The sequence below is a fragment of the Lipophrys pholis genome (genome assembly GCF_963383615.2).
Source record: "Lipophrys pholis genome assembly, chromosome: 5".
Lineage (NCBI taxonomy): Eukaryota > Metazoa > Chordata > Actinopteri > Blenniiformes > Blenniidae > Lipophrys > Lipophrys pholis.
This window is the reverse complement of record NC_137628.1, coordinates 30,686,446-30,702,858: the sequence shown is the minus strand read 5'-3', so window position 1 is coordinate 30,702,858 and position 16,413 is coordinate 30,686,446. Positions and strand designations below refer to the sequence as shown.

Genomic DNA, 16,413 nt, shown 5'->3' with positions numbered 1-16,413 from the left:
CAGCATCGTTGCCTAATGCCTGCCTTCCCTTCACTCGGTGGTTCACCCAGTATTCATAAACAGACTTGTCAGAACCACATTCAGCTGGAGGAGGACACTATCTACAGTCAAACGGAAACATCAGTGCTGGCAACCGGGACACTTGTTCCCAACCTTGATGAGTCTCCCCCTCTCCTCTGGTGGTGACGTACCACAGCTCATTCAGAAATATAACTTCTATACTTGTCAGCTTTACCCCCCCCCCCCCCCCCCCCCCCCCCCCCCATCATTACCCCCATCACCACCACCATTTGGTTTTGTTCCACCATCTTTCCAATAATGAAAGAGGCCCAGCTCTCACCCCAGCAACTTTAATAACTATAATCCTCTGCCTAATCTGCAAGTTCTTTCGACGACTCTCAGGGAAATAAAACTATCCTCAAACAATCTGTACGAGCAGTTTCAGTCTGACTTCTGACCATCTGAGTCGTCAACGACCTCCTGATTGCAGCAGACTCCAGATTTCTTTCCATCCTCCTCCTCAGTCTGAATGCAGCTTTTGACACCATCCCCCTCCATCCTCCTCCACTGAAATATCCGGTCGCGTTCAGTTCAAATCTTTTACATGCAAGCCGTCTCGCCCTCTTCTCTGATGTCCCCCAGGGCTCTGTCCTTGGTTCCATCCTCTTCATTGTCCAGAAAACATGGCCAAGGGGGAGGAGATGAACTAACAAAATCCAAGTTGCTTTATTTGTCAGTTCTGCTGCACAATTTTCACTGCTATGCAAACCAAGTCATCTGGGGTAGATTCATGTCAGTTTGCCAGGCAAATAGTGGAAAAGCCTTTTCAAAGCCACCTGTGAAGAAAAACAAATCATGCTGTCCAAATCATGCAAACCCATCCATCCATCCATTTTCTCTCTCTTATCCGTTTCTGGGTCACAGGGGTGTCAGTCTGAGCACCGTCACCCAGATCACATTGCACCTGATTAAGAACCTTCCTTGGAGGTGGAGAGCCCACAGGAAGGTGGCGCCCGGCGTGGGACATGAACCCTCTACCTTCTGAGCTGTCCGGGGTTTTCATGCAAACCCGATGGAGGATATTTGCCTGCAGGATTGGTGCCACTCATCATCTCTCTCCACAGACGCTGTGGCTGATGTACAAACCATTGGTTTACCCTCCTTTTGTCACATAGTGATACAGCTTTCTAAAAATCTTACATTGGCACATTGCTCATGTTTCTTTTCCTCGGGAGTTCCCCTCATATCGGTCGAATTACTGAGGTTTTCTGACCAGTCGATGCACAGATGTATTTGCTACACAAATACTAGAAAAATCTCATGTGGATTCTTCAAGGTCAAGCTGGCATGTTGTTTCCTGAGATTGTCCTGCTGAGAATCTATGTGATGGTTTCACAACTATACTTCAGTGCAGCATTCATTTCTGGAACTTTCTGAGAAGAACGTCACATTTCGGTCTTGGCCCCGAGCTGTTGTTTCCCTGTACTGAGTAACTAACATGATTTGATTTCCTGCAGAGTGGAAAGGTTGAAACGTTCACTGAATACCAACTTCAACTTTGCATATTGTGAGCCTGCCAAATGCTTTGAATATTTTTTATAAACTAGTCAACAGCTCAGTCTGTTGTGGACGTAATTCCTTTGCAAATCTAGAAATGTCCTTGACAGGTCTTCTGTAGATTGATTTAAATTTACATAAATAAGTGACAACACTTTTTAATGATTTCAGATCTATTACAATTCTCTTTCTTTCTTTCTTTCTTTCTTTCTCTTTCTCTCTCTCTCTCTCTCTCTCTCACCTTGATCGTGTTACATTAGGATTTATCTGCCTTCAGCAGTGACAGCCGGTGAGGTTCAGAGCAGGTGAGTCACTGACATCTACATCATAGTTTACAAATTAATTAAACCAATTCTATTCAGTTTAAAATTGCCTTATTTTTATATTTTTTTATCTGTTTTATTAGGAGGTATGGCAGAGCAATACAGCATCATCATTTCACATCCAAATGTCAAATAAAATAACTTTCGTGATGCTTTGCAGTTTAACAAATAAATTAATAATATCAGAACAGCCTGGTCTCCAGGAAGGAACAGCTGCAGGTATTATTATTCCATACAATGAATGACTACGGGCTAATATTTAGCTTTGATCATGTCAGAATAGGTCACGTCACGTCCAGCGTTCAAGGTCAACCACACAAGATTACCACGAGATAACAAACTGAGAGAAGCCCATTGTGTGCGGATGCAGGTGGAGGCAGAAGACACACACACACACACACACACACACACACACACACACACACACACACACACACACACACACACATACATCAGCTGGGACGCACACACTTGTGTGACAGGGGAACTTAAGGAGGGAGGAACTTCACAGGGCGATGTCCCACACCATTGGAGAAGTGGTGTAAAATGAAAGACGGACAAATTGGACCAACAAGGGTCTGCCAAGTCTAAACCCCGGCCCCTCCCCATCGAGTTGACTGACCATACTAGATTGCCCTGTTATAAAACTTACACAATACCACATCATACATTTCTGGGAAGTTGGTTGCTGAATAATAGCCTGCTGACTGACATTTTATGATTGGAAATATAGAAACTTATACAAGTTTCTGTAAAATTCCAATAAATGGTCAAAAGAGAGAAGTTGTTTTTCTTCTGTCTCGAAGAAATCAAAATGATAAGACAGACTACATTATCTAGTCATTTTGTTTGTTTGTTTTTAATACAGTGAATCTGGTTTTTGTCTCACACCACATTCAAAACAAATAAAATTGCAATCTGCTTAGAAGATAAATTTAAAAAAAAGCATTGACATGTGAGATCAGTACTGCCTCTAACGGTGAAGCAGAGGCCTCACTTCCTGTGGTTTCATTTCGGTTTTGCATCAGACTCCACATTTTGTTGTGACATGCATCACCTTTTCTCTGGAGACTGAGGACTCAACTGTGTCTACAAATATTGCGATGTTGCTCAACTCAAAATGGCTGAAATGATTAAAATCATACATAACTCACGGTGACAGCGCATGTCGGTGTACAAATATTGATATTATTTTGTCCTTTTCTTGGATGCAAAATATGTTCATGGCGTAAAGCTTATTTGTCTAAACTACAAGGAGAATAATGTCTTCTTTATTGCAGTTTTCCAGTGTGCTGGGTTTTAAACTGCGGTTTATTTACTGTAACACAGTGGTTCAGATATCTTTATATAAGCAGTAAAGCCTCATTGGGATTAAAGATCTCTTTTACAAGTGCACTGTCTCATCTTCGAACACCAATTTATTTAACTTGAAGCCATTTACCTGAAGTCAGGTGAGCTCAGGCCTGCCATTCGAGCCCTTTGAGACAGTCAGAGCTGTTAATAATTAATCTGAGACTTTGTGCTCTGGCTGGACACACCTGGCCTACGAGTGACACACAAGACTAAACACCAGCTCATGCTTGACAGAGTCAAAGAGAGGTGGCTTTGGTCTCATGAAACCAAAATTAAGCTTTTTGATTGTTTATTGAGGGAAATAGAATATGTGAAAAGAAGCCTGGTGCTTGTTACTGACATGATGATCAAAGTGCAATGAGTTCAAACCTGCTGCAGTCAGCACTCAAACGACAGAAAATGATATACTCAATGATGATAATTTATTCTATATCGAACACGTCGTGAAAATAAAAGAAATTCAAGATTAATCTTGCCATGACTGCGGATTTTTCCCCCCCTCAGCACTGACGTACAGTACGTAGCAGGTCACGGGACTCTAATGCGGGAATTCAATGATTTGATTGGTCCACTTCTCAGGCAGCCGCTGAGTGGTTGGTGCTCTGCGCTGCCAATCTCTAATCCTACTCGCTGATTGGTCATTCGCTCCTTTCCGCTGCGCGAGCTTTTTCCTGTTATTTTATTTTTTTCCTCCCCCTCCGTCCGTCTTCCCGTGTTGAGCCCAAACCGTTTGGCCGAGCTTCTCCACCTGCGGCCCGGACTACCGTCACGCTCATCTCCCCCCTCGGAAGCTCACGCAACATGGACGACTTTGACATGTTGAACGCGCCCACCGCTGGGAACGGCGTCGGCTCGGAGGAGGACCCCGCTGCCGCCTTTCTGGCCCAGCAGGAGAGCGAAATCGCGGGGATTGAAAACGACGAAGGCTTCAGCATCCTGGACAGCGGAGACGTCCCGTCGTCTCTTCACGACTCCAGCGGTGAGTCACCGCCGTTATTACCGGGGAAAGTACCCCTGGTCGGGGGCGGTGTGTGTGTGTGTGCGTGTGTGTGCGTGTGTGTGTGTGTGTGTGCGTGTGTGTGCGTGTGTGTGTGCGCGAGTGCGAGACCGTTAGTTTGCGGCTGCATTAGCACAGCTTGCTAACGGGTTAGCCGAGGGGCTTCCGTTCGTTTTATTAATACTTTCTGGCCAAAACGTGGAAATATCGAACTTTATGGTTACAAATTTTGCTCGAGCTTTTGTTTTATACATTTTTAATTTAATTATTTCATAAAGCTCCTTGAATGAATGAATGAATGAATGAATATGTCAGAGCCACCCAGTCTTCCTCATTCAAACTGACTGCAGGAGAAAAGATGTGCAGATTAATAATAATTCAATCAACAAGCACATTTTCTCTCAGCTGCTTCCACTTCTCCCACTTTTGCAATCTCAGTGGCCCAAGACTTGCTGACATGCCAGATTACGAAATGTCTTTTTGTTTCCTTACAAGCAAATTGCATGAATGAATGTACATTTGATTTCTAGCAGCTCTCTTAACTGTTTTTTGTTTTGTTTTTTGTTTTTTCAGATGGTGCTGTCAATGGAGATCTCCATGGGGTAATATTTTCTCTACTTAGGTTTAATCCTTATGGATTTACACTCCAGTCTTTCTGAGACACTGTTTTGTTTGCACAGTGAGTAACTGTACTCACATCCTCATTGTCGTTTCCTAATGCTCCATAAACGGCGCGATTCTTGGAGAAGAAAAGATGGGCTCGTGGAGAATCTTTTTTAGAATCGGTTGAGCTTTGTGCTCGGTTCAGGGCGGACGAGGTTTAGGTTGTAAGCCTGCGACCACTAATGGGCTGCGTCTGATATCTGGGGAGTCGCAGCAGCCACTACGACCACGTCGACTCAAACAAACCAATAGAAATGCAGGATGACATGACGTAGTAATCCACGCGAGCGCTAGTACATGCTTACAAGTACTTACTGCAAGCTCTCTCTGCTAAACTGGCCTTCCCAGCTGGCGTCGCTTTCCAAGCCACAACCACGTCTACGTTCGGATTGCTTCCCACTGTCGGAGCACCAGTGCACGTCTGTTCTGTCACCACATGATGCTTCACTCGGCGATTTAAGAAAATCGACTGCAAGAAAACAAAAAAGTGCTCCATGCTCGTCTCTTCCAGATCAGAATGTTTCTTCTGTCGCTGTTTCGACTTGAAAACAAACTTGAAGTGTCAAACTTCCCAATCCATCTTCAATAAGTGAGTTTCTGGATGAAGCTGGGTGTGCGTTCTGACAGAACTACATATAAAAGCAAAGAGGGTTATCTGATTCTCCCAAGTACTTCAAAAACATTGACAGAAGGGCCCATTTCAGACACATGGTCAGATCATAATCATATCTACATATGATTTGGATTTAACATACTAAATTGTATAGGTTATGTTGTGTTTTTTATCAACTTACAGATAAGATTGTTTAAATTTGTACAAGTTTTGCAAAATAGTAGGTTTTATTGCACTACAGATATTTTTTTTCTCCATCAGTCATGAAATTAGTGTGTGTACACACACCAGAGAGCTTAACTACAAGAGGTTTAGAGGAATTAAAGGAATGCTGTTTTAGTAATAATCAACTATAATTGCCCTTCAATTGCCCTTGATTTTATCGTGATGTACAGCATCTTTGAGTGTTTTTCAAAGTGCTATACAAATGTATAATTTTTAGTCAAAGAAGATGAAGATCTGGCTTGTTTGGGGATTTACTTTTCAGTGTTAGTCTAAAATACTGCATTTAAAAATGTGATTTTGACAAATAGTTTTATCAATTTCCCCTGTAGCAGAGTGACTTCAGTGTTGATCTTTGAGATTACAGTGTGTGGTTGTTGAGTACACTCCGGCTTCCTTTTCCTGTGCTGCCATTGCAACATTCTTCTTTCCACTTTGTCAGGATTTCTTACCGACAGTAAGAAACACTGACTTTTAAAAACTGCGTATAAGCACATAGGAGCTGTTTCTAAATGTCCTTTTAACAGAAATGAAAGAATACGCCAGGGTGAAGATTTCTTTCTTTCCCCCAAAATTCATAAAATGGTTTTCTGCAATCTGTCAACTCTCCATCTTGTCTGAATTGTTTCTCAGGAGAGCAATGGTCCATCAGATGCCTATGCAGCCATTTCCAATGCAGACCGACTCCAGGCCGAACCTGAAAGTCTTCGCAAGTGGAGGGAGGAGCAAAGAGAGAGGTTGGAGCTGTTAGGTCAGTATGGCACATGCTGTTTCAGTCACACTGCTGATCACTGTGCCACTTCCTGAAACCCGCTCAGGTTCTTGTGCTCGTGTCCAGGAAGCGTCTCAGAGCTCCTAACTCATCCTAACAATTCCCAGCAAGGAATTTCAGTTTCGAAGTGACTGAGGAAGTTACTAAGAGGAACTCTGATCAAAGAGTTGACAGAAACGTTTACCTTAGTGAGGAGGAGGTGTCGACCCCTTTGCTACGTATGATGCAGTCTGCGGGGCCCCCCATAGCTGTAGGCTGGGGCTCCTCAGTGTGGACGGCCCCCTTGGTTGGTGTTTTGTCTCCTGGATCAGCAGTGCCTCCACATTCTTACATCATTCTATTCTAGTTTTTAATGTTTTGTTACGGGCAGTTGGGGTTGTTGGTGCGTGTGTGTGTGGGTGTTCGTGCATGTGTTTTTATTTTATTTTATTTATTTATTTTTCTATTTTATTTCACATAAAATAGAAAAAAAAAAAAAAACTTTGTTGCAATTTCTTTTGTATGAGAAGAAGTGCTCTATAAATAAAGTTTGATTTGATTTGCTGAAAGTTGATTGGTTGTTACAGAAAGGAAGAAAGGACAAAAGCCTCTGTTCCTAGTAATGAATGGAAAGTAAAATTAACCCATCAAATATTAATAAGGTGTAATCACCAAAGTTATTTTATGTCATGATGATGAAACTCAGAAAACTGTAATTAAATTGTACACAGCTTAAAAATTATTGAAGTTGATGGGATGAACCTCGTTCACATGCTGATTATTATATTGATTTGATTATTGTTATCTTTTCTGTCCATAATGGTTATTTTTACCTCTTAATGTATTTGACATTAATGGTCCTGGGGTTGGTGGAGCTCTTTTAAAAAGGTATTTCATTTGGCAGAATGATGAAAACAACAACAAAAATTGAAACTAAAAAAAGAAGTACAAAGCCCAACCGGTCAGACGAGCAGACGCTCCCTGATGAAGTCAACCACAAACATTCTTCCTGTAGCGTCATTAAATGGCCGTCGTTAAACAAACGGAGAACATCTTTCCTCTCTCTTTGTCTTTCCACCATCTTTTCTGTTTAAGAAACTCTTAAGCTTCTTAAAAGTCCTTAGCAATTTTCCATCTTAGGAGCTCTTTTAGGACTTAAGATGCTTTGTTAATTAATTACTTTTATCTTCGTAAAGAGAAATTCTAAGAAAAATCTTAAAAATCCATGAACTCTAAGATTTCTTTAAGAGTGACGTCATAAGGAGCGACTGAGCCTCAGGATACTTTATGAACACGGGACCTGGATTTGTTTCTCCTCTTTCCTTTGTGCAACACTCTGATCACCAGCCTCTGCAGCTTCTTTAGTTTTTGTTCTTCTCCTCTGTTCATCATTCCTTTTGTCACCTCACTCTGCAGATGCCAACTCTCGCAAGCAGGAGTCTGAGTGGAAGGACAAAGCCAAGGTGGAGCTGGAGGAGTGGCATGCCCGGCAAAACGAACAGCTGGAAAAAACCAAAACCAATAACAGGTACTGGCCTGTTGAGGAGAGACCGACACAGGAAGGAAGGTTCATGGTAAAGAGCGACAGAGAGTGTTTTTCTGTCGGAACAATACCATCATCCTACCTTAAGATGGAACAACTTTAACAATGCTGCAATGTAGGCTTGCAGCAATCCATCTTGTAATTTGACACTGGCCTCATACTCCAGCTGGATGTTTGTGGTAAAAAAACAAACCCTGAATAATTTCATGAACCATAAGTCATTCTTACTTGAAAGTGTTTCTAACATTCATCCGTACATATTTGTGCCGTTCAATCACAAATGTGGTTCATATTCAAACTTAAAACCTTCACATCAGTATTGTTAAGTAGTTTTGGACCTTATATGTTAGTCTGCAGCGTCCAGATGAGCCCAAGTTATATATTGTCTTTGTGTGTAACCACCTGTTACTCTCAAGTTATAAAGTACTGCTAGTTTAGCATCATTGTTCTGTCATCATTGAATTTCTGTGAATCTCCATTTAAACAGCTTCTTCTCTGTCGATAGATAAATCACATGCCCTTTAAAAAAACAAAAAGAAAACGGTCTTGTATTTAGCCGCAGGTACACTCAAATACTCTAGTTACTCCAGGAGGGTTCGACTAGAATGAGCGTCCAGAAACAAATTAACAGGTGCCTCTTTCAAACGTTCTCGTTGTCGTTTAAATTACTTTTATTTCAGTAGTTGGTGTGAATATGAGCTTTTTTCCTCCGACGGAAATCTGAGGCCGAACCACAAACAAGAGAACAGGTTTTTCTCGTTGCGTTAATTCAACTCTTTGTTGACAACCGAAACCTCATCTGCATGTCCTCCTGTACATATGAGACACTTTCTTCTTTTTTTAATGGACATTCTTTAACCATAATGAGTGAATTGACCACCATTTCAGCTCCTGGCTCTTTAATGATGAACTATGACCGAATGTTGTTTTTTGTTGTTGCTTTGGCAACGTTTTAATCTCAAGTTCTCCTTGGCTGTAATGCTGCCCTGCTGCATTATTATTAATGAACTACCAGCAGCCACCATGGCTTCATATCTGGCAGCAGTGGATAACTTAACACATGTGCAACACATTTATGGCCACAAATGAGATTAATATTGAACTGAAAAAGAAGCATGTGATTGATGGAATTAGATACAGATTGACGTCCTTCCAGTTGAACATAGAACAAATCTAAATTACCAGTAAATGTCCCTCGGGAACATAATTGTTGTTGCACCACCCTGACGATCATCTGCCAGTCACCAAACCACAGATGCATGGATAATCTTCAGCTGTAATTAAAGCTGTGCCCGGTATTAAGAACTGTAAGGGAGCGCCCTCCATTGTCTGACCCTGCATTGAGACATCTTTTCAACAATCTTAAGCCTTTGATTATATACCCATGTAGATTTTACTGTGTGGTAATCTATAACACTTGTCTTTCCATCCTCTTCTCCTTTTTACTGCTTTCTCTGCTCTCTCCTGCCGTTTGGCCGGACGTTTGTCCAGGGTGCTGGATGAAGACTTCTACAAGCAGCCCTTCTCTGAGCTCATTGGTTATGTGTATGTTGCTCCAACTAACATCCTCCCTCTTTGCCATTGTTTTTTTTTTAATCATTCTCATCCGTCACTCACATCAGCACCTTTTTGTTTAGTTAGGGCAGTCATTCTCCTTCCATCCCCTCAGGTTTTATTTCTATCTTCAGTTCTGCATTTTAGCTGCCTGTATTAGACCTGCTACTTTAATGGTATTGCTTGGAGCTGTCCAGTTTCAAATACAAACTTCTTTTAATCCCCTGATGTCTGCACATCATGCCAATGAATTCTTTTCAGAATGTAATTAAGATAACTGCATGGAGTGAGACACATGTTGCCATAGTATCCTAATTCATTCCTTCATAATGCTCATTTTGATTTTTCTGTCGTTATTCACCTCTGTGCCGTTTTCCCTGAAGTTATATGATCTCACACGTTCTCAGCAACTGTCACCTGCTTACATAAAGTGTGGGAAGTTAAGCAAAGGCATTTTCTTTCACTCAACATTATTTGAATAATATGTCTTTTTCTCTTGATCAGCAGTACTTTGATTTAATTGCAGGGTGTTGTTGGATGTGATTGAAGCAATTGTGTGTTCATAAATGAGCCTGGTGTTTTCATAAATGTTACTCCCAAATATTCAGGGGAATAGATCTTAAAGAAATTACCCAGAACTTGAAATTGTTTGCTTTCATCAGCTTATTGACCTCCCAGAAACGTTGTTTTCAAGTAATTACGTTTTTAGTATTTCTTCTGCGAGCTTTGTTTTTCTGCTGCCAAATTATTTCTACATGAAAATGAACTTCGGACGAATTCGACAGGTGTTGAATGCTGCGTCTATCCGTTAAGTACTTGGTGTAACAGGACCAAGTTTCACATGATGTCAGTCTTTTCTGCACCCACAAAAGCACACAAAGAACACACCCAGTCCCAGGTGGACACACACACACACACACACACTGATTTTCTTGACGGATGCAGACAATGTGGTACCAAACAAAAAAAACCACATCTGTGTCTTCTTTTGAGTCACGATCTGTGGATGGTTCTGCTCTCACCACAGTTCATGTGATGGATGCACAGCTGCTTCAAACTTTACTGTGTTCACGCTTTCTTAGTGTCTTAGCCGCGCCGTAGCTGCTGCTATTCTCCCAGATGACCTGCTGTTGTTCTCGTCTATTTATAACTATTAATAACTTGAGCTGTGCAGCCTTTGGTTGTCATGACAGGTAACTTAGGAATATTCTTCAGTCTGCATTGTGGTGTGCAGATTTGGTTCCTCCTTTTTGTGTCAAAAGAGTAAGTGCAGATCAGTTTCTGACGCGGGGAAAAAGAAGATATTAGGTGAGGATAGTTGAGCATCATCCTGGTGAGCTCTTTATTATAATCACTCTTAAGAAATCGGTCCATGAGATTATGTTTCCATTGTACACATGCTGGTGTTGTCAGGCAAGAGAAAGGAGTGTTTTGTGTCACTCTCGCGGCCATCCTTTTTTTTTTTTTTTTTTTTTTTTAAATGAGCACACCTCAATGCAGTTTGTGCAACAGAGTAGATAGTCTTACACTGGATGTGTTGAAGCAGTTTTTGAAAAGTCATGGAGGAAGTGAGATTTAGCTGCATGATTTGCAAACCTGTAATGATATATATTACAACAAAAAAAGAAACATGGAGTGGCCCCGAAGGTCTGTAAACTAGCGTCTAACTGGAAAATGTGTATAGATGGCGCTCTCTGCTTTCAAAGCCTATTTGCCCACTATCAGGAACTGCTCCTGTTAAAACGAGAGACCAAACAAACAGGCGTCTCGTTCGATCCTCTGTGGTGAGGATCAGATAAATCCTACCAGTTCAAGACATGGAGGGCAAATCTGTGTAAATTCTATCAAACAAGATTTGCAAAAATAAACCTAAAATAACCAACACAGCTTTTTGATTGAGTCATCAGGTCTGTATGCAGAAATATGGCACAAACCAAAGGCTGCACAACGCTCGCTTTCTATATGAGGAAATCAAAAGTGTTGCTTCTGCATGTCTGCTTTCATCATCTGCATTGAGCTCATTTCTGTTGTCTTTGGTTTGGTTCCCTCCCTCCCTCTCTATCTCTCTTCTAAATTCTGACTTGTGAAACTGTTTCTCCCTGTTTTCTTTTCCTATGCACCTTAAAGCACACACATTAACCATCCTTGCTACCGCCTAGACCAGTTAAGTAAAAACATAAAACCCCAGAACCTCTCGTTACCTTTGTTTTTTAACCAGGGGTTAGAGGTGTGTGTGTGTGTCTGTGTCTGTCTGTCTGTTTGTCTCTGTCTGTCTGTCTGTCTGTGTCTCTGAGATTTAGCAGTAAGACATGAAAGTTTCTTCCTTTAATTGATGTTGAGGTCCTTCTAGTCTCTCGTGTCTTTGTTGTGACGGTGACTGTACAGTAGCTTCCTGTGTGTGAGTGTGTAGGTCAGGGTGACGGTTAGAAAACACTTAAGCGTCGGCACGTTTTCAAGTTTGTCGGTGGAAATGCCGCTGGGTTTGTGGGTGGGCTGTGAACTTCCTTTATTGTTGCCATACTCTGGCTTGTATAATTTGTTTGTGACCGTGGCACATGTCTAATTTATTTAATTTAGTTTCCTTTACTTAACTTTCGTTTCTTTTTTTGATTGTAAGTTTTAGTCCCCGTCCAAGTGTCTCTATTTTATTTTTTTTGTCTAGATGGTTTAAAAAAAATTTTTTTTTAACAAAATAACAATTGGTTCCATGTGTGACATATGATTTTAAAGTTGAGGTTTTTTTGCCACACCTTGGAGAAGCCTGTTTTCTGCCGCAGCGAGAATGCATGGCTAAGTCCCAACATTGCTTCTGGTTCTTTTGGGCTTGGTAAAAAAAAACAACAACAACTTGTCACAATTGCTCATTATATTCAGGACAAGTATGGAGATGAACTCGTCTCTATACTTGAATCTTAGTGAACGCTGTAAATAAGCAACTGTGAGGCAAGTTAAACACGGATGTGAGCAAACCCCTTCCCCCGCAGTTCTCTTGAGAACTGCATTTTTTAACCAACCAGGAAAGCTTATCAGTCTTTATGTTCATTTATTCTTTCCTTTAGCTTCCGTTTGTTTTGTCTGTAGATTACCAGTGTTGTGTATGTGCCTCTCGTTGCTGTTGTTGAGTCTTAGAAATAATGAGTAAAGTGACCTGTACAGTATAATTACAACATTGTTTTGGGCATGCCGTAATGAAGCTGGTAAAACGTGTTTTCTGTGTTGGACGTTTCATTGTGATGAGACCTGTTCACCTTGATGGGGAACTCTGCCGAAAGAACAATGTCCATCGTAGCTAACTACCATGAATTACATGAAAAGCCGGTTATCTGACTGAAACCAAACCTGGAAACTGACTGACTCGTTCCAGATACCAGAGTCTAAACTGCTCAGAGCTCAACAACTCGCTGAACCCGACTCAGAGCTGGGCTGTCAGTTTGTTGGTCAGTGGTCGGCAGAGGACTTCCTCATGGGCTTCATGTGTATGGACATGTGATTTACCACTTCCCCCCTCACTGTTCTCCTTTCTATGTCTTCTTCCAACTCTCTGTTGCATGTAGGGCGGCTGAGGAAGCCATGATCTCGGACCTGGATGAGAACAACCCCGGCACCGAGTGGGAGCGGGTGGCTCGGCTCTGCGACTTCAACCCCAAGTCCAGCAAGCAGGCGAAAGACGTGTCCCGCATGCGCTCCGTCCTCATCTCCCTGAAACAGGCCCCGCTGGTCCGTTAGACCCCCGACAGCAGCTCAGGGCCTCCTTCAATATCATCCTTCCTTCCACCAACCTCCCCAACTACTGGTGTCCTCCTGTTTGTCTTCTGAAGATCCAACATCACATCTACCTGCCACACACAGCCCTGTTTCCCCCAGTGACCTCACTCCCCTCCTGGCAGGGCTGTAGAGATTACCGTTGATGTACCTGCTCTCTCTCTCTGCCTCTCTCAAAATGTATTTTCTTGTCTAAACCTCTTCCCCGGACCAGTGTTGCTCTCGTGTAACAAGCTCAGATCCAGGCCAGTAAGATCCATGACTGGTGGTTGTGTGTACAGATGTTGAGTGTTGGGCACTAAAAGGGAAGGGCTGATGTTAGTTTAGGCCTCCTGCTGCACTACAAACTGCTTCACTCAGATCCCAAACAATATCCACGTGGCTGGGTTGTTTCCCACAGTCTGACAAGAATCCTGTCAGGGTTGGATATTAATGTCCTCGAACACATCGCCTCATGTTTACTCGCAGTCATTTTATTTTATTTTTTTTTAAGGACCAAAACCTCCAAATTCAGTGTGTACTTTGGTTTGTGTGTGTAGAGTGTTTGTGGCATATTAAATGTGTTAAACTTTCCAATCTATGCATTTTGTTTTGAAACGCTCTCCCCTGGTCCAATCATTACACGAAATGTGACGTCTTTGTACCAACGTTTCACCTTCAACAGTGCGTGCATGTACTCTATGCGTGTACCTATGTACATATACAGAAGGCTATATATATATATATATATATACAGTATATAAAACATTTGTCACTGATGATAGATGGGTGTGGTTTAAAACTAGAATTGGATACAGGCCGCCTGTTGCTTGACCATGTGTGTTCATTGTCCATTTGATTTCAGTACCAGTAAAATAAAACGTATGAAGGAAGCTGCTGTGCTGTCGTCTTTTAAAACTAAACTTTAACACAATTTTGTGGCTTGAGAATGTGCTGCTCATAGATCTTGAAAGATGGGTTGGACAAACCTCTTGGTTCCCCTTCAGATCATACGAATGCCATCAGGAAACCGAAACGTCAGCCTGACGGCTTGTGAGATTATAGCTGTCACGTCGACTCGACGGAAATGCAACTTTTCTTGTTCTACACATTGAAAACGATGTTGATACAGATCAGTGACTTCCTTTCTTGAATGGGACAAACATGCCTGTGGAAGGTTTCAAGCCAACGAGCTTCGAAGTGTGTTGTGTAGTGTGGGAGCAAACCAGCGCATGTGCGGGGAGATCAAGGCCTTTGAAGGAATACTAACGACTACACTGTTCGGCCAAACTGGCCGTGAGAGACAGATGAATCCATATACAGTCTGTTTGATAGAAAGAAATACAAGATGCCACACGACATAAACTTTCTTAAACGGTTTCTCATCGTTGGCTCAAAGTTCACCCTCAAAAATGTGTTAATAGTGTTTCCATCAACAACCCCTCTGGGGGTTAGGGGCCGGTATCATTCCCAGCAGCACTAAATTAAAAATCAACATTGCTTAAAGCTAGCAGTGTGGAACGGGTCCATGGAATGTGTCCCATGTTGAGGTTTTGTTCATGTACACATCACTTCCTGATTCCAGCTTGTGGCGCTACGCCCAACTGTTCTAACCATCTTCAGGCTGTGATCAGACGTGGACTTTCGTGTGAAGTTTCTGCCAAAACGGAGCATGTTCACCTCACTTCAACCCCGTTTCTCTCAAAAGAGCCCAAGTTGAAGTAGATTGGCGTTTTCCCCTGGACGAGTTCGCTCTGGAAAATTAGTTCATTTGAGGAAAAATTCACCAAAATCCACCATTTTCCTCCAAATATCCGACTTCCTGTTGAATTTTCAGTTTGGCTGTAAGAGAGGTTTTTTTTCGTCTTGGCCTGTTACGTATGTGTGCCGATTTCCGTAGCTCTCCTTGATACGGGATTCTGGGGCTACCTTTATCCAATTTTGCAGGTGGCGCCGTTGAGCCAATTCGCAAGTCACATATGTAACTCCCCCATATAATTGAAGTTTTCGCTGGGCCTGACGACTGTGCAAAGTTTCACAAAAAGTTATGTATGCTAAGGCCCTCAAAAACGTGTCTGTTTGGGCTGACTAATAATAATAATCTCTACAGTTTCAATACTTCAGAATTCTTCTTCTTCCTGACGAAGGTCCTCATGCGCTCACCCAGCAAACCTTTAAGATCAGGTCCAAATCAGCTGAAAGTGGAATGAAATGTTTACCATCCTGAATAGTAAAAACTGACACTTCATAAATGCAATATTAGAGACCGTTTCTGTGTCAGAACTATCCATGGAACTTTTTAAGCTGGGTTAGACTCCTTTTAAAGGTTTCAACGTGTTTTTGCAGCGAGAGACTAAAAAGGAATGTTTTGGTCATAAAGGTTGCGGAGCCCTGGACCAGGACATCCCAAACTTTCAATCCCTGCAATCCTTTAAATCCCAACTCGGGTTGGAGTTGAGCCCCTGGCCAGCTCAGTAGGTAGAGCATGAGACTCTCAGTCTCAAGGTAGAGGGTTCATGTCCCACGCCGGGCACCACCTTCCTGTGGGCTCTCCACCTGCAGGAAGGTTCTTAATGGGTCAATGTGATCTGGGTGACGGTGCTCAGACTGACACCACCACCTCCCGGGGAGGGAGAAGATGGATGGATGGAGTTGAGACGGGCCTTGAAGCCTCTTTCTTATTAAAACTAAATCAGTATTATTGTTTAATAGGTTTTCTGCAGTTTGATTCCATACGTTAAAGTGTGTATGACACAGGTGACAGCTGAAAACTGTCTACAGATTGACCTTCCCTGTTCCTACTGACTCAACATTTAAAACAAGGATGCTATTTCATTTACTGAGGCAGGCAAACAAAACCGCGCCCTTATACATAACCACTCCAAAGACATGTTAAGCATGAGAAAAAAAGAACGAATTCTGTGTTTGTTTGCGTCCCGATGCTTACTTGGCAGGTCTTTCTGGGCAAACCAGTCAGACCAAAGGTAAAGGGTTTGCTTGTGCCTGAAGTAATTTTCCTTCCCGTCACTCTATACACGGACACATGTGATGCAGAGATCCGTGTTTGGTGTGTACAAAGGGTGATGCTGGACCTAA

The 16,413-nt window shown here is 42.2% G+C and overlaps 1 protein-coding gene across 1 annotated transcript; it reads left to right on the top strand.

Annotated features, from left to right (window-relative positions):
• Positions 1 to 3,907: 3,907 nt before the first annotated feature.
• Positions 3,908 to 14,210, top strand: clta (clathrin, light chain A). The gene is made up of 5 exons (XM_080464393.1): positions 3,908 to 4,212; positions 4,804 to 4,832; positions 6,362 to 6,479; positions 7,896 to 8,007; positions 13,131 to 14,210. The coding sequence occupies exons 1-5, from the start codon at positions 4,035 to 4,037 to the stop codon at positions 13,300 to 13,302; spliced, it is 609 nt and encodes a 202-aa protein (XP_080320519.1). The 5' UTR covers positions 3,908 to 4,034; the 3' UTR covers positions 13,303 to 14,210.
• The last annotated feature ends 2,203 nt before the right edge of the window (positions 14,211 to 16,413 follow it).